The sequence below is a fragment of the Eleutherodactylus coqui genome, chromosome 5, assembly GCF_035609145.1.
Source record: "Eleutherodactylus coqui strain aEleCoq1 chromosome 5, aEleCoq1.hap1, whole genome shotgun sequence".
Taxonomy (NCBI): domain Eukaryota; kingdom Metazoa; phylum Chordata; class Amphibia; order Anura; family Eleutherodactylidae; genus Eleutherodactylus; species Eleutherodactylus coqui.
The window spans coordinates 129,659,293-129,684,301 of record NC_089841.1 but is presented as its reverse complement, the minus strand read 5'-3'; the positions used below and the strand labels follow the sequence as shown (position 1 = coordinate 129,684,301).

Here is a 25,009-nt window from a genome sequence, read left to right as displayed (position 1 = left end):
TAAAATGGGTTGTCTTTACGAGATGAACTGCTTAATAAACTTTACATTAGAAGAAGTATAATAAAATAATTTATGAATTCATCAGTGATTTATATAACCGATGTTTAGAGATTGTGGTGGTTTGGCCGGTACCTCCCATACAATGACAGATGGGATTTAGGAATTTTTGTCTTGGGCCATCATATTAACACTTGAAGAGTAGCTGTGTAGTGACCCAGAGTTAGGGTCCCTTCTTCATTTGTAAGTCTGCTTGTCTATGTGTGAGTGATGTCAATCTTGTATAAGTCTGTTTGTCTCCCTATCTTTAATGGTGTGATCTGATTGGTAGTTTGTGGATTTCGGGAGGAGTTTTTGGAGAGAAGAGGGGGAAGAGTTAGTTGATGGTCGATGAAGGAGGTGCATGCGGGAGAGATACAGGCTGATGCTCCTGCCGGGGCTTGGCCACTCTCATGTCTCCTCTACTAAGAGACTTGTCCCCTCTGGGGACTGGAGCGCAGGGGATGCTTTCTAGCCGATGGTGTGGGTGTGTAAGTGCCACACACTCCCCCGCTGAACTGTTGTAAGAGCGTTTGAAAGACCGTGTAACACAAGAGCGAGTGTCCCAAGAGAGTGTCCATCAGATAACAGCGACTGAGGATATGTGTACCTTGGGGAAGAGAACTGTCTGTTTTTTAAGTATGCCAGGAAACGTAAAGCTCAAATCTGTTCACAAGCATCTATTCCTGTATTGCAAAGTACAAGTAATTTTGCCTGTATGGGAAAATCTAAGTTGAACTGTGAGTAAAAGGAAACCACGTGTCCCAGATTTTGAAAGAAATTTTGTTTGTGGATTTATTTATTCAATGCGAGTGACTTGTCACTTGTCTAGGGACACTGGCGTCACTATGACAATCTAGAACTCATCTATGGTAATCAAGCCCACTACATCTTATCTCCCCTGCTAGTGGCCAAGCTGGGGTATACTTCAGCCTTTTGAGAAAAGAGACGGTAGAGCCACCATGTACTCCCACCATGTTGTACCCTGCTGCCTCCTTTGGCTGAAGGCCTGGTTCTCAGTTGCTGCAGCTGTACTTTTTAGAAACTTTTGCCATCTCGAAAAGACAGGTCAAAAGTTTTGATCAGTGGAAGTCCAGCTGCTTAGACCCTTGCTGATTGCTAAAACAGGGGGGAGGGGGGGGGCTGCATCACTTACCCAAGCGCTGTGCCCATTTGGCTGACTTTGCTGCTTTTTGGCTACTACTAACAGTTGAAGATAGCCGCACAGAGGTCTATAGTCTTAACAACAGTCTTTTTTCGGCATTGCTATAGGGGTTGCAAGGGTCACAGTTGCAACCGGGCCCATAAGCAAGGGGCACTCAAAAGCCGACCCCTACCACTGTCAGCCCCTCACGACCTGGTTCTCACTTTGCAACTTCAATTTCAGCTGAAAAGTCACACAGACATCTTCACAGTCTCTCAGGCAGCAACTGCTGCTGTCTGAGCATCCTGACTTCTCCTCCCAAGTCTTCTCTGTTTTCATAGTAAGGAGGCCTTCACACTGGCGAAAAAATCGTGCTATTTTCTCACAATACGAGAGTGAGTGAAAACGTATGATTATGAAACCAATTTTTTTTAATGGTTTCATTCTCATTTGCGATATTTTCAATCCTGCAATGCTGCGTGAAAGAAAAAATCACAGCATGTCCATTCTTTTTGCAATATCACCCATTGTTTTCAATGGGGCCGGCGGCCCCATTGTGAAAACTCCTCGCTTTCAGGGTTTTCAGAAACCTTGCGAGCGTGATATCGGGCTATGAATCACAGTCCGGTATTGCGCTCGCCAGTGTGAAGGAGCCCGTAGGGTAATTTCACGCAGTCAGGCACAATATCAGGCTGTGAAACGCTGGCCAGTATCACACCAGGTGCTGTAATCACTATCGCTGCGTAGAGCTGAGATCTATTATATGGTGACTTTTTTATTTAGAAGTTAAACTAGAGTTGAGCCATGTATCTAAGCCATCATGTTATAAAAGTTTTCTAACAGATATGTCCTCTGTGAAATTATATATAGTTATTTTTCGGCATCGGATAACGCATGCATTCTGGCGCGTGTGCCTCTAACCTTTTAAAACTCTACATCCCTGGACATCAGTGCTGCATCGAGACCCAGCCATGCAGTGAAAGGATCTGGGCGGCAGCCATGAAAAGCTGAGTGGGAGCAAAACCTTTTCACCCAGGCCCATGAGTTTTTATCCATGACCCTGAATACATAGAACTGTAGTTTCTGGATACATGCATGCATGTGCAGAAGCTCTTTCTCATGACGACTCTGCAACTCCAAAAAATTCTGCAACATATGCATAAGATTTGTTTGTACTGTAATCCAATGCAGATTTCACCTGCACAAATCCACAGGTAAAATCCACAACATTTTCACAACTTGTGAACTCACCCTGACAATGACTCGGTGGATGTTGTAGGATCATTCTTCAATGAGCTCCCATTATGTGCTAGATGACATTACCAGTCAAACTGCTCCCTCTGGTGTTCAAAGGTCAACACAGATGTGTGGAAAAGAAAGGGTCGCTGGAATCTCACATCATACTACAATACTGTATAAGTGTATCAAGATCTGCCTGATTTTACAGAAAGGTTTCTCAGTTAAAGAACCTTACCTTCAAAGGATAATAGTTTTAGAGTTTTGTTTTTGGCAATTTCAAGACAGATACTACAACCCCAATTCCTAAAAAGTTGGGATGCTGTGTAACAGGTAAATAAATGTAAAGAAAAAAATCTCACGTAATTGTATTTTATTCATTCTGGATTTTTCATTTTATAATGCACCAAATGTTTTCTATTGGTGGGAGGTCTGGACTGCAGGCGGCCGGTTCAGCCCCCGGACCCTTCTTCTGTGTAGCCATGCTGCCGTGATGGATGCATTATGTGGTTTAGCATTGTCTTGCTGAAATATACAAGGTCGTCCCTTTGTTCTAAAACCTGTATATACTGTTCAGCATTGATGGTGCCTTGTAAGAGGTGTAAGCTGCCCATGCCACAGGCACTAATGCGACCCCATACCATCAGAGATGCAGGCTGTTGAACTGTTTGCTGATAACAAGCTGGATTGTCCCCCTCTTCTTGAGTCTGCCTGGCACAGCGTCCATGGTTTCCAAAAACAAGTTCCAATTTTTATTCCTCTAACTGCAGAACAGTTTTCCATTTTTCCTCAATCCTTTTTAAATGAACTTGGCCCAGAGAAGCCGTCATCATTTCTGGATTGTGTTGATATATGGCTTCTTATTTGCATGATGCAGCTTTAACCTACATTTGCGGATTACACGGTGCAATGTGTTCACAGACAATGGTTTCTGGAAGTATTTCCGAGTCCATGCAGTGATTTGCGTAACAGCATCATGTCTGTTTTTAAATGCAGTGAAGCCTGAGGGCCTGCAAATCTTGAGCATCCAATATTGACCATCAACCTTGTTCCTTGTGCACCTGAATTTGTCCAGAATCTCTGAATCTTTTGACAGTTTTTCACAGATTTGTGAACCTCTGACCATCTTTGATTCTGAGATACTCTGCCTCTCTAACATACTATTATTATACACATTCATGTGACTTAATAGAAAATTGACTCTCCAGCTGTTTTTCATTAGTACCAGGGGGTAAACAGGAGAACACAGTAACACTGTGCAGGGGGCACAGAGGAGAACACAGTAACACTGTGCAGGGGGCACAGAGGAGAACACAGTAACACTGTGCAGGTGGCATAGAAGAGATCACAGTAACACTGTTCAGGGGGCATAGAGCAGATCACAGTAACACTGTGCAGGGGGCATAGAGGAGATCACAGTAACACTGTTCAGGGGGCATAGAGCAGATCACAGTAACACTGTGCAGGTGGCATAGAGGAGATCACAGTAACACTGTGCAAGGGGCACAGAGGAGAACACTAACACTGTACAGGGGGCACAGAGGAGAACACTGACACTGTGCAAGGGGCACATAGGAGAACACTAACACTATGCAGAGGGCACAGAGGAGAAATCTAACAGGCGGCACAGAGGAGAATACCGTAACACTGTTCACAGGGCACAGAGGAGAACACAGTAACACTGTTCACAGGGCTCAGAGGAGAACACAGTAACACTGTTCACAGGGCTCGGAGGAGAACACAAACACTGTGCAGGGGGCACATAGGAGAACACTAACACTATGCAGAGGGCACAGAGGAGAACTCTAACACTGCACAGGCGGCACATTAGAAAACACTAAGACTGTGCAGGGGGCACATAGGAGAACACTAACACTGTACAGGGGGTACAGAGGAGAACACAGTAACAGTGTGCAGGGGGCACATAGGAGAACACTAACACTGTGCAGTGAGGACGGGGGGGGGCATAAGTCTTGGGGATTGGGCCTGTAATCTTTAAGGATCACAGTAACACCACTGGCTGCTTGTGCTGCACATTTGGATCAATTAAGACCATGCACACAGTGTTTTTCACTGTGGGTTTAAAGTAGAATCTGCACCAATTGCACATCAAGTCTGCAGCAACATCCATATCTGGTCTCTTTAGCCTGCCTGCAGATGGCTGGGTCGGATCTCGCTGTGAGAATTCTCACAGCGGGATGCGGACCCTTGCCCCTGCAGAGACCTGCGGCTCACACGCTCCCGGAGTCTTCCATCTCTGCTATGCGCCGGCATATGCGCAGAGGCCCACACAGAAATAGGACATGCCGCGATTTGTTTTCTACGCGTGTTTTCACGCGGACAAATCGCGGCTGTGTGCATAGGACTGTGTTTTGTAATGCAACCTATGGCAGCGGGCATGGGCGAAAATTCTGTGGGACATCCCGCCGCAGAATTTCTGCCCGTGTGCCGGGGGCCTTAGTTTTAATGAAAATCTGCGCTGCAGTGTATGTATGTGGAATTTTTCTGCACGTGAACTTGAAATCCAAATGTGGAAGCAAAACTGGTATGTCACTTCTGCAGCAGAAAATCAAATGTGGATTTTTCCCACTGATGGATCTGTAGCTCTAACAAATGAAAATCCGTGTCAGAAATCTGTGACAACTTATCGGATTTATGATATGGATTTCTAAATTTACCCCATGTGAACAGCCTGAGTCCACCTGCACACGAACGGATTTTTGCTGCAGAATCCGCAGCCGGTGTCCGCACCATAGCATGCTATGGGAAACCGCATCTTCCTGCACAGGAAAACAAATCGTAGCATGTTCTGTTTTTGCCTGGATTCCACGTACATGGCTTCCATTGAAGTCAATGGAAGCCATCCTGACCCGCGGCGCGTCTGCTTTGCCGCTTGCAGCTGGTCTAAGAGACCCAGCGATGCTGCTGAAAGTTACAGACGGAATGTCACCAGCAGACATAAAAGGAAGTGGCAGACAGGGGCCCCAAAATGAATTCCTTACACCAGAGTTTGTGAGCCTTTAGCTACACCCCTGGGCTTAGATTAGGGGCACGGTCACAGTACAGTCACAGTACAGCGGGGACCTGCAGCACGGTCACAGTATAGTCACAGTACAGCGGGGACCTGCGGCACGGTCACAGTACAGTCACAGTACAGCGGGGACCTGCAGCACGGTCACAGTATAGTCACAGTACAGCGGGGACCTGCGGCACGGTCACAGTACAGTCACAGTACAGCGGGGACCTGCGGCACGGTCACAGTACAGTCACAGTACAGCAGGGACCTGCGGCACGGTCACAGTACAGTCACAGTACAGCGTGGACCTGCGGCACGGTCACAATACAGTCACAGTACAGTGGGGACCTGCGGCACGGTCACAGTACAGCGGGGACCTGCGGCACGATCACAGTACAGTCACAGTACAGCGGGGACCTGCGGCACGGTCACAGTACAGCGGGGACCTGCGGCACGGTCACAGTACAGTCACAGTACAGCGGGGACCTGCGGCACGGTCACAGTACAGTCACAGTACAGCGGGGACCTGCGGCACGGTCACAGTACAGTCACAGTACAGCGGGGACTTGTGGCACAGTCACAGTACAGCGGGGACCTGTGGCACGGTCACAGTACAGTCACAGTACAGCGGGGACCTGCGGCGCGGTCACAGTACAGCGGGGACCTGCGGCGCGGTCACAGTACAGCGGGGACTTGTGACACGGTCACAGTACAGTCACAGTACAGCGGGGACCTGCGGCGCGGTCACAGTACAGCGGGGACTTGTGACACGGTCACAGTACAGTCACAGTACAGCGGGGACCTGCGGCGCGGTCACAGTACAGCGGGGACTTGTGACACGGTCACAGTACAGTCACAGTACAGCGGGGACCTGCGGCGCGGTCACAGTACAGCGGGGACCTGCGGCGCGGTCACAGTACAGCGGGGACCTGCCAAGATACTGTTTGCTCCAGTTTCACATTGAATTTTAAATAGCTGCACAATTTTGTTGGTAATCAGCGGGTTTACCTGCAAAACGGTATGGACAATAATCAATTTACAAACCACGCCAACATGACGTTCAGCGCATATTACATCTGCATCATGGCTGCCCAGAAGCCTCACTGCGGGGTTTCATCCTCAGATGGCCAGATCCGAACTCAACAATATAGGGAAAAATGCATAAAGTTACGTTGCATCAATTCATTATAGGAAGGCACTAAACTGTGACTTTGCCCCGGGGGCAGGAAGACCAGCTGCACTTCTGGTAAAGCGGTATTTGTACTTGTTTTCCAACATGTTAATAATAAAAGTAGATGAAAAACTTTGCTAAGTCACACTTGGCAAAACTGGAAGTTTACTCATTTATTGATTTATTTGTGTTAACTTGTCATTTGTGCCAGTAATAGGTAGTTTATAAAGAAGGACCTCCCATAGTCAGCTATCTGAACACGAGGAGTCGGCAGCGATACTTGTGGAGGCAGACGAGAAAAGTTCTGCACGGGAGACGTGATGCAAAGGACAGAACGTGCTGTAACTGCTGTCAGTAACTCTTCTCCCCGCTAGAGGGCAGTGCCGCCTCAGTTCTGCTAGCAGGAAGTGGTCCGCTGCCGCCGCTCTTCCTGCCCGGGACGCTGTGAGTGACGCAGACGGTGGGTGGCCGGTGGGGGTGTACGCCCGCATAAGGTGGTGTGACTGCAGGGGCAGTAGCTGTATGGACGCTGTGAGCGGCCTGCAGGGCGGTGGGAGTATATGGTGGTGGCTGAGGACTTGTATAACAGGAGGCTGCTGTGTATGTCCCATATATCTGCTCTGGTGTCTGGGGCTGGACCTGCAGGCGCAGCCAGCAATAACCGTCGTCACCGAGCGTGCCGCCGGCGTATGTGTGCGCCATATGCAGAGAATAGAACCCGCTGCTCACATTTCCGTATTTTTCACGCACATTTTGGTCACACAAAAAAATGCAGCCTGCTGTATCTGCAGATTGGCGCACCAAAGGTCCCCATAGAAGGCAATAGGGAGTGCGCAAATGTGTGTACAACATGCAAGGAGATGCGTGAAACGCTGGATAGAGAACATTTCAGTCGTTGCGTTTTCTGCGTGCAAATGAACAAAAAGGACAGTAAAAATAAACCCGCGCAAATATGCTTACGCCCTTAATGGCACTGGTGTAATAGCGCCCATTCACACGGGTGTATTCTCTGTCCATTCAGTCTGTATTTTCCACTGACTGATTCCGGTTGGCGCCCGCAGCCATTACAGTAAATCGGAGGGTTCAGGCGTGCGCGTTCTATGCCGCCAGCCCCATTGAGAACAGTGCGCTATCTTGCAGTAAGATAGGACATGCTGCGATGGGTGTCCTGCATCACATCGCCGTGCCGTAGTGGGAAGCCCTACTCGTGTATGACCACATTCAAATGAATGGGGTTCATATCTGTGCGTCTCAGAACACACAAATTTTGCGCAATTTTATCGCCCGTGGGAAGCCATCCTTATAGTGCGGGTGAGAAAGGCCCGGTCCTGCCCGCTCTCTCCTGCAGGTAGGGCAGGAACTATCTGCCCACCATTTTTTTCAAATTCCTGCACTATGGCACAAAGTTTGACAAGCCCGACAACAAAAAAACAAAAACTCGTTCTGGCGCAACTACATTCCGTAGCGACAAGTGTAGCTACGCGTATGGCGGTCTGAAACCCCCCTAAAATTGCCTATTAAAGTTTCTGGGTGCATCAAACACTTGGAGACGTAAAAACCTGCCCCCTTGCAGCAAGAATGCGTGTACCATGCTGCACATACACAACAACACTGCAGCGTGTACAGAGCCGCGCTGCATCCGCCCATGTGACCCCGCAGGCTGGCTGTGCACAGCAGAGTCCGTCCGTGTGACGCTGGAGCGGCATTGGCTGCGGGTTTTCACTCATTCCATTGGAATGTATTAACCTGCCTTCTCCCCAACAAATAGGTTTTGCTGCAGATTTGACAATAATCAACGTGACTTTTATCTATTAGGAAATCCATATTTTCTTGAAACAAAAAAAAAACCGGATGTTTGACGGATGCGAATGGATGTGACGAACAATGACCAGTTAGTAGTTTGCATCAGTTAGGCCCATTCACAGCTGCGACAGAAGTTCCATTGGGAGCCTCTAGTGCAGATCCGGCGGAATAGCGCAGCATGCAGCACTTTCTCGTCCAGTAGAATAGCTGTTGGACGCCATGATAGTCAGTGAGGTCTGTTTGGCTCCGGCATGCGCCATATGCCGGGGCTGGTGTGTTCATTGTTCAGCTCCGCGGACAGAGCCCTGGCACGGGGGGGTGTCTAAGGCCGCTCTCACACAGGCATTTTTGCAGCGTTTAGTGTGCATTTCAAGCACCCGCTATAAACGCTGTACTGAGCGTCCATTGTTTTCAAGGAGGCTTCTTAGACGAGCGTTTTAGCATGGTGTTTCTAACACGCTGTATGTCCGATTCTGTCCAGTGTCTACTTTTTGGATGGGGGGAAAAACGTCCTGGAGGACATTTTTTTTTTTTTTCCCTGTCAAAAAAGCGTAAACCAGATGGAATCCGTAATGGAAAGGTTTCACAAACCGTGCGCAATGTGTGAAGCCGGCCTCAGGAATTGACGATGATCTGAGTTGCGGCCAGTAGGCCAGGACACTCGTCTGTAAGCGCAGATATGCACTTGTTGGGCTTGTTCACACTAACGCATGTGCGCTGTGTATTACGCTTGCAGAATCTGCATGCGCTATGCGGAGTGAATAGATCCCATTGATTTTAATGGGTTTAGTTGCGTTTATTTTTTTTAGCATGCATTTGTCGTGTAAAAAACGCAGCATGTCCTATTGTCATGCATATTGCGCACGAAAGTAGAACATATTAAACTTAATTGCCCTTTGAAGTCAATGGGAGCACGCTTGTGTGTTTTTGGGGTTTTTTGCGCGCACAAAACACAATGCCTATCGCGTAAATGCGCTCATAAATAGGCTGGCTTCACATGGCTGATGAAATCTCCCGAGATTTGAATATTGCGAGACTCACAAATATGAACCCCCATTTTTTTTTTAATGGGGTCATACATATGTGCGATGTTTTCCCGTAAGTCACTGCAATGTGATGCTATCTTTTGCGTGCTCTCGCATCACACCACCCATTGTTTTCAACGGGGCCGGTGGCAGCATCACACCGTGTGCAAAGTGCATGTGATGCGAGGTCTCCCATTGAAAACAATAGGAGAAACTCCATGAACCTCCGCTGCAGCTTAAAGCCCCAGTGGATTTTCTTTTTCCTCCGCTTGCGGAAATCGCTATTTGTTTCCCCGAGTGTGCAGGAAGAATCAATTTTTAATAGCGTGCTGTGGCCAGTATTTGCACCAACCATGGATTCCTCAATGTGAATCCGTTCGTGTGCAGAGCCCTTAAGGAGTAAATGAACTTTTTACAAACTTTTGACATGTTAAAAGTTTTGATCAGTGAGGGTCCCACTGCTGAGACCCTCGCTGGTCGCTGAAATGAGGAAGCAGCAGGGCTCTCATGTGAGCACCGTGTCCCTCTGGCTGTCTTCCCTGCTTGTTAGCTCCTCTCGGCAGCTGAAGATGGATGCATAGAGGTCTGCAGACCTCTTACAGACTTCTGTACTTCTTTCTTCAACTGCTGTAAGGCAGAGAAGAGTGCCAAAGGGGCACAGCGCTCCCTCACTTCAGTTGGAGCCCCTACTAATCAAAACTTTTTTGACTTTTCGATCTGGCATGTCAAAAGTTTCTAAAAGTGCAGTTACTCTTCAATAGGCTGATGTAAGACGGGCTTTATGTGCTGAACTGGAGAAGCCCTTGAATCGAGGTGGAGGACATTGGTGCCGCTGCAGTGGAAAGAAGCCGTTCAGGCCCTCAAAGTAAGAGCTTCCTGCATTCTGCTTTTTGCGGCTCCACTTTTCTATCTCTTTTAAACCACCAACAAACGATCTGCGGACTGAAGAGTCTTTGGTGAGGATCTGAAGAAACATTTCCATAATGGAGAGCGCGGTGCGAGCATTGTAAGTGTCGCTAGCGGCAGCTCTTACAGATCCTGCCACCACTAACTCAGCTTTACCGCCGCACGGACCATCAAGGTCGATGGTAAACAGTACTCTTATCTGTCATCTTTTCCTGTATTCACACTGGTTGATTTATACGGACGCCGACAGAAAATACTCCACCTTTTAATCAGAGGCATGCGGAGGTACAGTAGGAGGCTCGTGGACCTCTACCGCAGTCCTTGCGAATGACAGAGGCGCAATATGGCGCACATAAGCCCATGTGACGCACTTGTGTGCCCAGGGAGGTCAGCTGTAATTTAGTTGGATTGTACCATGTTCATCAGAACGTGCATAAATTACCATGTGGAATAGAAGAAGCCTGCTATCTGTTGCAGGAGCGCCAATGTTTTCATCAGAAGACATTTGTGATATGTAGTAACACATTAATTAACATGAAAGGAGAATGTTTTGCTTTGGAGACAAGCCTGACAGATTACTTTGCAGGAAGAACGTGTTGAAGGCATTTGTTGTAATTCCCCCATCGTGTGGGCTGATAACCGTTACTTTATGAACAGTCGCTTTCTATTTATTTCCATGTACTTTTCTAACTGCGTAAAAGTGATGATGGCGTTCTCATATTTAGGCTGCATTTACATAATTGCAAAAAAAGCCAAAGCAGGCATTAGTACCGTAGCCGGGGCGTAAGATGGCACTCGCATGGCTCCTAGGCATGCCCACAGGACATTTACGGGATGCCCATATAGGATATTTTGCATGTGGGTTTTGTGCCCCCCATTTGCAGGGGTGGGATGCATTATGGCAATTTGCATCCTACGAGTAGATTGGTGTAAAATCCACAATGCCAGTCAATTGTTGCTGCTGATTGTTTTTCATTGGCTGTTGGTAAGATTTAGTAAAATCCCATCTGCTGTCAACATTGTGGATTTTCTGCATGCAGTTCCGCTACAGGAAATCCACAGCATTTACAGCCATGTGAACATATCCAATGGTAGTCAGCACTCCATTGTTACGAATATCATGGCAGTCCCATTAAAAGTGAATAGAGGGCTGACTGCGTATGCTCAGCCAGCTCTCCATTCTGTGACGTCACCCCTACAGTGACAGGAGAACGGGGCATGGGAGTTGTGTGATCAAGATCGGTGGTGAGACCCCCGCTGATCAGCAAGTTATCCCCTATTCTGTATATGGGAGATAACCTATTCTAGTGAAACCCCTTTAAAGGGATATTCTGAGATATGAAAAAAATTCTGGGTAGGGAATGCGAAGAACTATTAAACTAAATCAGGGTTTCCCAAAGTGTGCTACGCGGAGCCCTTGGGGCTTCGCAAGCGATTCTCAGGGGCTCCTCTGGAGGGTCTAGGTTCCCGCTCTACTCACCCCTGTAGCGATGTCTCAACAGGCTGTACTGAGGAAAGCAATGTCCAGGACCTGGGGACGGCATAGCAATGTGAATCACATCAGCTGGCTCCGGTCATGTTATCAGCAGCTTTAACGCCAACCTCAGGTCCTCAGTACAGCCTGTCCGGACACCGCTACAGCAGTGAGTAGAGCTGGGACCAATGGTGTGGGTGATATTGGGGGGTGATCCATGGCCCGATATCGCCCTCACCATCCATCTGAAACCTGTGGATGCAAGAACAATGGGCGATACCGCAAAAAGGAAGGACATGCTGAGATGTGTCTCCTGCATAGCATTGCAACATGGTTCTATGCAGGAAAACATTACAAATGTGGTTGAACCAATTTAAGAAAAGGGGTTTCATATTTGTGTGTCTCGTATCACGTACATCTCGCACGATTTTCTCGCCAAAGTGAACTGGTTTCACACAGGGCAGAATTTCCATGGGATCCCTCCGTATGGAAATTCTGCTGCATTTACAGTAGCATCATTTGAAAATCTCATCCACATGCTGCTGAAAAACACAAAACCCATGCGGAATCTTCATTGCAGCGCGGAATTCAAATCTGTCAAGTGTATCGCCATCACTACTGGGGGAACCTAGTCCCTCTCACGATGAAACCAGCTTCAAAACCCACACTAAATAGTGCAGGTTTCGAGGCAGGCATTCTGCGGCTGATCTGCAGCAGGATGTCCGCTGCCGACAGTCCGCTGGACGTTCTGCTGACAATTCCGTCCCGTGTGAACTCGGCCCAAGAGTGGCCTGATTGGGCTGTCCCAATCACCTCTGTTGTAATCCGCACTGCTAAACCTCCATCTCTGCTGCCTGTGATCTCTCTCGCTCTGGTGTAGCAGAGACAGGGAAGGCTGTGTGTAGTAAGTAGTTTAACCCTTTCTTCTCGCTGTATCTGAAGCGCATGGCAGCAATGGGGGACCCCATCACTACTGGGCCACAGTGGGAGACCCCATCATGACTAGGGCCGCAGTGGGGGACCCCCTCACTACTGGGGCTGCAGTGGGAGACCCCCTCACTACTGGGGCTGCAGTGGGAGACCCCCTCACTACTGGGGCTGCAGTGGGAGACCCCCTCACTACTAGGGCCGCAGTGGGAGACCCCCTCACGACTGGGGCCGCAGTGGGAGACCCCCTCACGACTGGGGCCGCAGTGGGAGACCCCCTCACGACTGGGGCCGCAGTGGGAGACCCCCTCACGACTGGGGCCGCAGTGGGAGACCCCCTCACGACTGGGGCCGCAGTGGGAGACCCCCTCACGACTGGGGCCGCAGTGGGAGACCCCCTCACGACTGGGGCCGCAGTGGGAGACCCCCTCACGACTGGGGCCGCAGTGGGAGACCCCCTCACGACTGGGGCCGCAGTGGGAGACCCCCTCACGACTGGGGCCGCAGTGGGAGACCCCCTCACGACTGGGGCCGCAGTGGGAGACCCCCTCACGACTGGGGCCGCAGTGGGAGACCCCCTCACGACTGGGGCCGCAGTGGGAGACCCCCTCACGACTGGGGCCGCAGTGGGAGACCCCCTCACGACTGGGGCCGCAGTGGGAGACCCCCTCACGACTGGGGCCAACATAGGGGACGCTATTCCTACTGGGGTTACTAATATAGGGGATGCTATTACTACTGGGCTACCAATATAGGAGATGCTATTACTACTGGGGCCACCAACATAGGGGATACTATTACTACTACAGCCAGTATAGGGGGTCACTATTACTACATGGGGTGGATTTGCTGTGGTATTTATAGTAGCTGTGACAGCAAATTGGATGAGATTTTGAAAATCATCCACACGCTGTGGAAATAATCTGCACAAAACCTGTGCGGATATTGACATGTGGTGCGGAATGTAATTCCCCAGCATGTTAATTTAAAATATAATGTATTCCAATAGCCCTTCCAGTGCTCCAGAGTTCCTCCCTACTTGTTTTTTTTTTTTTTTTAAACGCCCCTGTCCTGTTTATAACAACTGAGGTAAAAAAATCATATGTTGTGATAAGCCACGCCCCTAACTGCTCCCTTGACCACACCCTCTGTTTTGCTTTGGGTCACCATGAGAAACTTTTGCTTCAAAAAGGGCTCCATGGCTGAAAAAGTTTGAGAACCGCTGCCCTAAATAATACTCATCAGGTAGATGCCCTCTGCATCTATCGCGGCCAGCGAGGTCCTGGCAGCAGTCAATGCAGCTAATCGCTGGTTTCAGCCGTCACCTGCCCTTTGTGGCAGGATCACTGCTGAGGCTAGGGGATGGCTACAGCGGTCACATGAACAATGACTGGCACATCACTGCTGTATTGGCTTTTAGGACTAGAGCGGCTTCACTGGACCAAGAAGACCGGATTTGAATTGTAGGTTCCCCGATCGCCATCTGTGCAGACAGAATGCTGCAATACACGGGCATTGAAAGGCATGGAATTTCACCGGTTCACTCGCAAGCGGGTAGGAATTGCAGATTCCACAAGTGGAAGCATGCTGTTTTTTAGCGAATATAATCTGCATCAGGGGCGTAACTATAGGGGAAGCAGAGGATACTTTTGCACCCGGGCCCAGGAGCCTTAGGGGGCCCATAAGGCCTCTCTTCTCCATATAGGGAGTCCAGTGCTATGAATAAAGCATTATAGTTGGGAGCCCCATTCCAGGTTTTGCATTGGGGCCCAGGAGCTTCAAGTTAGGCCTCTGATCTGCATTGATTTGTATGGATGCATGTGATGAGCCTCGTGTGGTGCAGAGTGTAAGCTCTCGCCTACGACCTGAAGGTTGCAAGTTTGATCCCCGCATAAATCAGGTAGCCGGCTCAAGGTTGACTCAGCCTTCCATCCTTCCGAGGTCGGTAAAATGAGAACCCAGCTGGGTGGGGGGTAATAAATAATAATTACCTGAAAGCGCTGCGGAATAAGTTGGCGCTATACAAATACCATGATTTGATTTTGATTTGATCCGCAGTGCATATGCCATTATGGTCACGGATTTGTTCGCAACTTGCTAGGAGACCAGATACAAAAAGCCAGAATTGAGAGAGATCGATCACAATGGTCACCTGAGCGATGTTGCCCTAATTTCTGATTTCATTCCCTGCCTGGGATGTTTTTCTACGTGGACGATATGCTGTCCATACACGTACATTCGCATGGAGAACTGCACACCTATGTGGCTATACACAATTAGTTTCCGCGATCGATTGCAGGCCTTCCGCTGTAGATATCTGCATGCGGAATCCGACCTGTTCCTAGGAGTTCGTCCGTAATGTATAAGTAAGGCCTCATGTCCACGGGCCGATGCGGATTCCACCCGGCCCGCAGACATGAGGCCAGAAAATACAATATTCTTACCTGTCTTTCTTCTACCCGGTGGATGCGGCACGGACGCAGTGACCGCTTCCATTGGCTTCAGTGGAAGCCACGGGAGCCGTCTGTGCGGGAAAACTGCACAAAAATGGAGCGTACTGCGGTTGTTTTCCCGTGCATGCGATCCACACGCCGGGGGAAAATGACATCCGCAGGTATTTAATTACCTGCAGGTGCCCAATGATTCCCTATGGGCACGGATCACGTGCAGGAGACCCGCGCGGTTTTTGAAATTCCATTTTTGCCGTCGACATGAGGCCTAATGCTTAGTTTTTTTATCTTGTTCCATTCCCTGCCCATATTTTTTTGTCTCCGAATACCCCTTCCCACTACTGAATAGTGAAGATGCCATGCTCCATTGTCCGTATTGGTTCTTTATTTTGGTTAGTGATTCCTGAAGCAATGTATTATCCTTATAGGCAATAGGGACAATATGGCTGAAAAACACACTACATAGTCCTTAAAGGGGTTCTGACATGAAGAAAAAAAAATTGTACTCACCTTGCCTGGCCTGGCCCGATCGCCAGGCATGTCCCCTCCAGCCGGCATCATCTTCTGTGCCTTTAAAGCAGAGCAGGAGCGGTCAAAAAGACCGCTTCCTGCTCTGGTCCGTCCGTCAGGCACTTCCGAGGTCAACGGACGGACCGCTCACAGCAAGCACGTCACAAGCAGTGCTTGCTGTGGGCGGCCCGTCCGTCCGGCTGAACTCCGGAGTGCTGCGCATGCGCAGTGGAGACGCAGCCCGTCCTGACTCCTGTCAGAGGGCACCTCTCTACTGCGCATGCGCGCGATCCCGGAGCGGCGCGGCTGCTGGAGGAAGAAGACTGCCTGCCGGGAGCTGACCCCCCGATGTCAACAACAACAGAAGACAAGGTAAGTATTATCTTTTTATGCTTTAGCAGCCATTAACCCATGGGTTCCCTGGGTCCATTAGGCAGACCAGGGAACAATGGCTGCTAAAGCATAAAAAAATTATTCATGTCAGAACCCCTTTAAGGGAATCTGTCATCTACTGTTAGCCCTATAAACTCAGTTTATGGGTTGAGAATAGGTGACCGGCTGAGTCTGGGGATGTAAGTGTAATACTTGCCCTCCTCCGGTGTCCGTGCTAAAAGCCACAGCTCAGTGCATTGAGTGGTGCGCTAAGTAGCCTGCCCATTCTAATTTTATAATGGGCGGATTACTTAGCGCCTCTCAATGAATTAAGCTGCAGCTTGCAACACTTAGAACCGGGTGAACTACAAGGGAGGGAAGTATAACACATCTCCAGACTCGGCGGACCACCTACTTTTAGCCCATAAACTTAGTTATAGGACAAAAAGTTGGTGACAGATTAATCAATTACCCTTACGATATGGGGGTACGGAGGACATAATGCATCTCCGTTATCACTGTGTTTTGAACCATATATCAATGAGTGATGCCTGACACTGCAGGATGCTGACGTCTGTTAGCGCAGTCCTGCAGAGTGCAGGTGGCAGGAAGGGCATTTCTTCCTGCTACATTGGACATGTGAACCTGGCCCTTCTCCATTAACTGAGGTGTCGGGGGTTAGTTCATGCGAGTCCCTAGAAATCCCTGCTCAGGTGTTAAGGTCGGCTTGTACTTTGCTGCAGCGCCGAGCTTGTTTCTAATTGCCCCTAAACTTGAAGGTTATAGTCATGAGCCATTCTGGCTCTCAATGCCATATGTCAATCTGCCTGTCTGAACGCTACATGAATCGTCACCTTCATCTTTAATAAGCACTGTACTTATGAAGTCTAACATTCTGCCTTTTCCTGCTTTAGCCTAACAAAGCAGCAGGTTTAAGAACATTAAAAGCCCATTTCTCTGAAAGCTCACTTTTTCGGCTGATTGTAATGCTGCTTGAGCTGAAACCCCATATGCTGCAGCACCTATTCTTCATGCCTAGCTTTATTCTTTCTTTGTCACCTAATGAGGGGATGCAAAGTGCCTTAAAACACACTGCGGAAAGCAATACTTAGAATCTGTGATTTATGTTGCAGTGTGTTCACATTAACGGATTGCAGATGAAAGTTCTTTCTTGTGAACTTTTGATCTGGCCTTCCCACAGAGAACCTTTATATTTAAAATCTCACATGTAGATGGCTTTTTTTATCAGCTTTCAGTTAAGTTGGAATGGTGATTTATTGCATTGTGCACTTACTCTTTCTAAGGAACGTTTTGTACATTTTTGCTACGTTAATAATTGATAGTTACGCTATGATCACTTCTGAGGGGCAGCCTTTGTTTTCACTTCAATGCATCTATTTTGATCTGGCAATCAATTTTGCAATAGGGTTAAATTAAAGTTGCATCATTTCTCTTCTGCAGATTTTGCTTATCACTGTACGTACAAACTGCAGTCTCAGGGCGGTTTCACACGGCTGAGAATCTCATACGGGATTTGTGTGTTATGAGACACGCAAATCTCGCATAAATATGAACCCTATTCAAAAAAACGTACACATGAGCCGATGTGGGAAACAGATTGCGGCATGTTCTGTCTTTGGGCGAGCCCTCTAATCGCATCACCCATTGCTTTCAAAAAAGCCTCGCATCCACAGCGAAATTGCATGTTGGTGAGCGTAATATTGGACCGAGTTTCGCTCGCCTCCATAATCAGATCGGCTTTCATAGATGAACAGCAGCCTGTGTAATCGGGGGGATCGGCGTTTGATTTTTATATTCGCTGAAACTGAAAACAACTGAATTGTTCAGTCGCTGCCAGCACTTAGGCCACATTTAAAGGGACCCGGCATACCTTTGAGCCTCATAAGCTATGTTATGGGGCTCAGAGGTGATGGAACGTGGAGTCCGGGAGCTGCTCCATACTCACCGGGCGCCCTATTCCCTGCACAGTTATGTGTGCGCAGCATGATGCCTTTTTCATTATCATTCATCTGATAATGAAATGCAGCTCCCAGACTCCCCATTTCATTATCTTTGAACCCCATAACATAATTTAAGGTGATAACCTGTCCCCCTTGAATCGCAGTAATGATATGACTCTATAGCGAGACAGTATAGGTTGTGCTAACAACAGGACCGGGTCAAGGACAACTTTCCCACGTGTTTTGTTTGGAACAGTTTCTTAGCTTTTTCTGCCTGCATCTGATCCCTCTCTTGGTACAGAATATACAGCTTGTGTATGAAGCCTCATACTGTATATATGGCCACATTACAGCTCTCTACAGCCCCTTACAGCTGTATGACTCTATTGCCATATTTCTCCTAACTCGTAAATTGGTATATTGAAGTCACACAAATCCCGCAGCCAAAAATGTGTCATGCTCCATTGGCTGCTGTTACAGAGCTAGAACATCTGGGACTAACGCCGCTGCAAGGAGCAGAGCATGGCGAGGCGCAGATTACTTGTGTCTCTGTAGTATGGAGCCGCAGAGCACTGCGTGCGCCACTATGTAGCCACCTGTGCATGAAGCTGATGCAGTGTGATGGTGACTTGGTAATTACAATTACCATTTATCTCTCCTTTTGGCTAGAGTATCTGATACATATCGGGGTACTGAAGGGTCACATTTCCCATAGACCCTGTTGTTGACCGACCAAACAATCAAAAATTAAATAAAATAAATGGTGCTATTTACAATAGGTTCTAATCTGTGTACTAGGCACTGACAACGGAGTGAATATTATTGTCTATGTTATTATTAGGCCGGCTTCGCATGGGCGGATTCCAATAGCGGAATCCGTGATCAGAATTCACATGGAGAATCCGCAGAAAAACAGCATTGAAAAGCTCGCGGATACAAATAGTGTATTCCGCAAACAGGGAAAAATTTGCTATTTTGCCGCGGATTCCATGGGGATGGCCTCCATTGAAGTAAGTAGAGGCGGTCCGACCTGCAGCCCATACCATGACGCGGGAAATACAAATGGTAAAAAGAAACAAGCTGTATTGCGCATGACCGACGGCGAACCGCCACAGTCATATGCAATAAACAAGAAGCTGGTACACAGGGTCGCTGGCCGGGCTCACAGCTGCAGGCCTCGCGCATGCAGAATCTGGTCTGCCCGTGGAAAGCTGGCCTTATACTATGGTCAGGCAGCAGTTACTATCACAGCTGCTCTACTGTATTCTTGCTTCTTGGTAACCTACAAGAGTCGGAGGAAACAAAGTAACACATACTGTTCATTGTTTATAGTCTGTAGCCATGGAGACACACACCTCTGCATAGAAGCTGTAAACAAAACAAGACTATAATGTTTAATTTTATATATTTTAGAATATTTTAAAGAGCAATAACAAAATTCAGTCTCCAGTATACACAAGGCCTGTAAGAAACGTGAAATGCAGGAGCTTCATACGGAATGATCTTATGGAGCTCCCCTCTAATCCTTTTTTCTGAAGTATATACACAGAATCGTGTGTGAGCTGGGCAGAGAAAGGTAAACTAAGTCTGCCGTCTAGAGTGGCACACTGGCATCTAGTGTTACATAATATAATCTATTGGAATATCTGAACTGGTGTCATCTATGGCCATCGCATGGGCCGCTAATACCCGCTGCATGTTTCTGTAGGCCTCTTGCTACAATCGTCTGTCAGCTCCATTTATTTCCAGGCTGGACTGTAAAGATGGTCTTTCAGCCGAGCACTTATTCCTGGCCCAATGACGGCACCTTTAAGTTCATCTTTTGACTCTTTCTTTTCTTTTTTAATTCTCTTTTTATTAAAGTTTTATGTTTAACTAGGGAAAACGGACAGACTGTACATCAAGTGTGATGCAGTAATAAAGTAAGGGATGCAAGGTCCAGCAAGTAGAAAAGGAAAAGGTAGAAAGATGAAAAAGCACTTTTGTTAAGTCAAATCCGTTCGTCAAGTACTTCTGTACAGCAAAGCTGAGCTTTATATGTTTATCACAGACTGCAACAGGAAAATGGTTTTTCATACAGCAGAATTTCGCCCAATGACCGTCTACTATAATGCAGCCCGTAGGCTGTATCTACACGGGCGAGTGCAATATTGATTAGTAAAAAACTTACCGTTTTTCTTGAGATTTTCATTTGCCTTTTTATTGCGTGTTTTTCTCTGCTCTGTACTTCCTGGTTCTTTTATTCCCCTGCGGTCCTGCATTAAAATGCATCACACTGACGTGGAAATCGCATGGCATATGATTGCAATGTGTTATTTTTTTTAATGCGCGCATTGAAAATAATGGTCGAGTCTTGGAAAAAAATCTCACAAAAATAGAAGTAGCAGCAAATTTTCTAACTAAGGCCGCTCTCAAGGCCCATTTAGACACAACAATTATTGCTCAAAAGCAGTCTTTTGAGCGATAATCGTTGTGTCTTACTTCACTGACATCATGCAGTTTTTGTTATCCCGTTGCTCATCGTTGTCTTTCAGCGTACTGAAAGACAACGATGAGCCTTATCAGGGATTCACAGCAGGATACAGTTGATACTATTGTTTCAGCTGTATCCTGCTCCCTGATGACAGGCTGAGTATGAAGAACACAGCGGTCCAGCTCTGTTCCCCATACCCGGCAGAGAGGGCTTGGCTGTATAACAGCCGGGTGTTCAATGCAGAAAACATCTGGATGCAGAAGACAAGCGGAGTTCCCCACTTCTCTTCTGCATCCTCCGCTCCGAGTACTCGGCTGTATAACAGCCGGGCGCTCGGAGCGGGGGAACAGCTGTATACAGAAGACAAGCGGGGACACCCCGTCTTCTCTTCTGCATCCTCTGCTCTGAATGCTCGGCTGTATAACAGTCGGGCACTCGGAGCCGGGGAACAGCTGTATGCAGAAGACAAGTGGGGACACCCTGGCTTGTCTTCCGCATCCTTCCCTCTGAGCGCTCAGCTGTATAACAGCCGGGCACTCGGAGAGGGGGAACAGCTGTATGCAGAGGACAAGAGGGGGCGCCCTGCTTGTCTTCTGCATCCTCCGCTGACAGTGCAAGGTGATCACTCATCTTGAGCAATCGTCTTGCGCTGTAAATGACACAACGATGATCGCTCAAAAGTCGCTTGAGCGCCATCTTTTGAACGATTATCGTTGTGTCTAAATGGGCCTTCACACATGCCGTCGGTAAAACACTGCAATTTCACTGCCATTTTCGGATGTAGGTTACTGCCTCCGACAAAAGGTTTTAGTGCACCTCATCATTGTGATGGGTCATGAGTTGCGCTAAACGCGGCAAAATAGAGCAGACTGTGCTCAAAAATCGTGGCGCTAGAAAGTGCTGCGTTCGAGCGCATGTCTGCGAGGCTCCATTGAAATAATGGGAGCATTATACAGTGATTACCGCGGTCTTCAAAACACGGTAATCGCGGTTAAAAGCACATGTGAGAGAGTGGCCTTAGACCATCAGTCCAAGAGAAAAAACACTTGTGTGAATTAACCCATCTCAGAATCGGACAGAACACGCACAGAAAAATCGCCCTGTGAATACATACAGCCACTTGGGGCATAATCACGGGGCTTTCTTAGCGGAATTACATGCTTAACACCTTAGTGACAGCCCTATGGTGTTTTTACGTCCTGATGTTGCAGCGCTGCTATCTCCCTCCATACAGCGCGGACGTCAGCTGTTTATTACAGCTGACACCCGCTGGCAATAGCTGCAATCGGACGATCGCAGCTACTAACCCTTTAAATGCCGCTGTCAATTCTGACAGCGGAATTTAAATCCCCCGAACAATGTTCGGGGTTCCCGTACGGTCCCCCCGCGGTGAGATCGGGGAAGCCGTGCAGGGTGTCATGGCAGCCGGGAGCCTTCTGAAAGGCCCCAGGGCTGCCGTAGCAGACTGCCTATCAAGCCATCCCCATAGGGTGGCTTGACAGACTGCCTGTTAAAAAAGCAGTATGACGTAATGCTATGGCATTACGTCATACTGCAGGAGCGATTAAAGCATCGCTGGTTGTGGTCCTCTAGGAGGACTAAAAGAAAGTGTAAAAATAAGATCAATAAAGTTTTAGTGATTATTAAAAAAAAAGAGTAATAAAAGTTAAAGAACGTCAGAAATGCACTTTTTTGGTCACCCTATCTCCCATTTTTCCATTGTTCGTGGGGTTTTCATGACATGATAAAAAATGTTTTTCTGTTGGTTGGTATGATTACGACAATACCAAACTTATAATATTTTTTTTTTTAGTTTTTTTTCCCCCACTTTTTAACAGTAATTTATTTTTATTTTTTTTTTAACATTGTTACATTCAAGCTCGCATAACTTTATTTCTTTATCCATCAACAGAGCTTTGTGAGAGCTTGTTTTTTGCATTACAAGCTAAACTTTTTATTGATACCATTTTGGGCTTTATGGATCACTTTTATTGTGTGTGGGTTTTTTTTAGGGGGGGGGGAGGCAAAATGAACAAAAAAGCATTTTGGCTATGTATTTTTGTGTTTTTCTGACAGCCTTTGCTGTGCAGGATAAAAAGTGTGTTCATGTTATTGTTGTGGGTTCAGATGCGATGATACCAAAGGTGGGTTTTAAAAAAAAAAAAAAAAAAAAAATTTAAACAGGTGAAAGTGTGCAAAAAGTATTTTACTTAGTTCTTTTTTTTTTGCTAAATTTCTGTACTGCAATGCATTATCACGTTTCATAGTGATCACGGACCATCGCAGACCCATACGCCATTGCCTGGCGTCTGGTTACCATGGAAACTCATTGGCCCTCTGCAATTACATGACAGAGTCGATGATGTCACAAAGGGAGTGCCTTCCCTCTTAACACTTTACTTGCCACAATCTACATTGATTGTGGCGTAAGGGATTAGCATTGGGGACCGGTGTTCTCATTGATCCCCACTGTTGCAGCTTTCACCCACATCAGAGGATCGGCAAGTTTTTCCAATTGTTTTCAATGTGTTTTCCTGTCCCATTGAAAACAAAGGCTGATGCGTTCCAAGGGAACGCCCAAAGCTAGGGCGTGCCGCAATTTTTTTTTCCGCATCGCTCATGTATATTAATCCACAAACATAATTCACAGAAAAGGAAGCCAAATACCCACCACCTGATAAACTGCAGGGCAGGCTCAATCACCATATACCCTAGTAGCATGCAGAAAGCCAGATTGCAATATGAGGAAGCTAAGTGTTCCTGTGCAGACTAATGTGCAGCCACTCACTTTAACCCAAGATTAGGGGAAGGGTGACTGCAAACAACATAATCTGCACATATGAACTGACACCAAGGACGCCAGCCATAGATAAGTGCGCCACATCATACAGGAATGCAACCCCTACTGGCAAAGCAGTGGATTGCCCTGGATCACCACAGTGCACCACTGGCATAACATTCTGGGCTCCCTCAGCATCTATAACACACTGCATGGAAAAAAACCCACTGATAAATGTAAGTGTTAGTTTGCATTTTGGCTAAAACGCGTAAGCTGACAGGCCGCGGCAAGGCCACCACGTGTCCGTTAGAACCTACGCTATCTCCGTAATAAATAGATTAAAATCACAGAGGTGAGAGAAAAAATGTACAAAGACATAACTTACAGAAAAAGAAGCCAAATATGCACCATCTGATAAACTGCAGGGCAGCTCAATCACCATATACCCTAGTAGCATGCAGAAAGCCAGATTGCAATATGAGGGAGCTAAATGTTCAGTGCAGACTAATGTGCAGCCACTCACTTTAACCCAAGATTAGGGGAGGGGTGACTGCAGACAACATAGTCCGCATATGTAAACCGATACCTAGGAGGTGAGTGGCTGCACATTAGTTGGCGCAGGAACATTTAGCTCCCTCATATTGCAATCTGGCTTTCTGCATGCTACTAGGGTATATGGTGATTGAGAATACCCTGCTGTTTATCAGGTGGTGCATATTTGGCTTCCTTCTCTGTGAGTTATGTCTTTGTACTTTTTTTTCTCTCACCTCTGTGATGGACTTATTCACATGGGCAAGAATCTCACGCAAGTTTAGGGCATTGCAAGATGCACGAATATAAACTGAATTCTGCTGTGAGGATGAAAATCGCAGTATGTTCTATTTTGGGGCGTTCTCGGGACCTTAAAGACCAAACATGGCGCACTCATGCCGTGTGATGTGAATGTGATGGGCTGTTTCCCAATGGGGAACACTTGTGATCCTCTGACGTGCGTGAAACATGCCTGAGGATCCCAATTTCACAGAAGTGATGCAGGGCATTGTTGTATGAAAAGTACTTAGCATTGATGTGAATAACACAAGTTGGCATGGGTGATATTGGGTTGAGTTTCTCTGCCCGATCTCGCCCTCGCCCATGTGAATGTAGCCTTACAGTAGTTGTATCTTTTCTGATGGAAAGCTGAGGCTTTCAGTATTTTTTTCTTTGGTTGGAGGTTCAGTTTTGTATAAAACATTGTATAAATGCTCCCGCTTATTTTTTGTTTGATTTTTCTCCCCAGTCAGAGATCTGCTACGGGCTTCCTGCACATCCGCTGTAATGTATTCCTCTCATATCAAAAGCTTCTTATGCATTTCACTCTAAATTTATGAAATCCTAGATATAAAATGACCGCGGCTATATTGTGCCCGTCACGTCTTTAATAATAAAAAATAAAGGCCAGTAAGAATCGTAGAGTTGGAAGGGACTTTTTAACCCCTTCGTGGTCGCCAATACGCCTTTTAACTGACCTCACTCATGGACTTTAAACCTGCACATCCATCTTTTTAAAGTTTAACCCTTTCCAATCCATTTATTTTTTCTCACCCATTCTTCCCAGCTCCAAATAAATTGGAGCTGGGGAGAATGGGTGAGAAAAAATACATTTTCTCTGCACCCTCCTGAACTGACAGAGTTCAAGAGGGTGCAGGGAGGGACCTGCTTACCTGTCCGGCGTCTTCCGCATTCT

The 25,009-nt window shown here is 47.3% G+C and overlaps 1 protein-coding gene across 4 annotated transcripts in view; it reads left to right on the top strand.

Moving 5' to 3' along the window:
* C5H5orf63 (chromosome 5 C5orf63 homolog) overlaps positions 1-25,009 on the top strand; it is a 287,813-nt gene that overhangs the window by 223,100 nt on the left and 39,704 nt on the right. Inside the window, exons 1-2 of one of the 4 annotated variants that reach the window (XM_066603148.1) lie at positions 6,961-7,063; positions 10,193-10,296. The exons of 1 other annotated variant lie outside the window; for it this stretch is intronic. Coding sequence is in view for 1 of the 3 variants with exons in the window: in XM_066603145.1 (XP_066459242.1) it covers positions 19,021-19,041 (21 nt within the window). In the remaining 2 variants the exon portion in view is untranslated. Of the gene's footprint in view, positions 1-6,960; positions 7,064-10,192; positions 10,297-18,936; positions 19,042-25,009 lie in introns of those variants that run through there. 2 more of the 4 variants (XM_066603146.1, XM_066603145.1) reach the window with 2 other exon arrangements.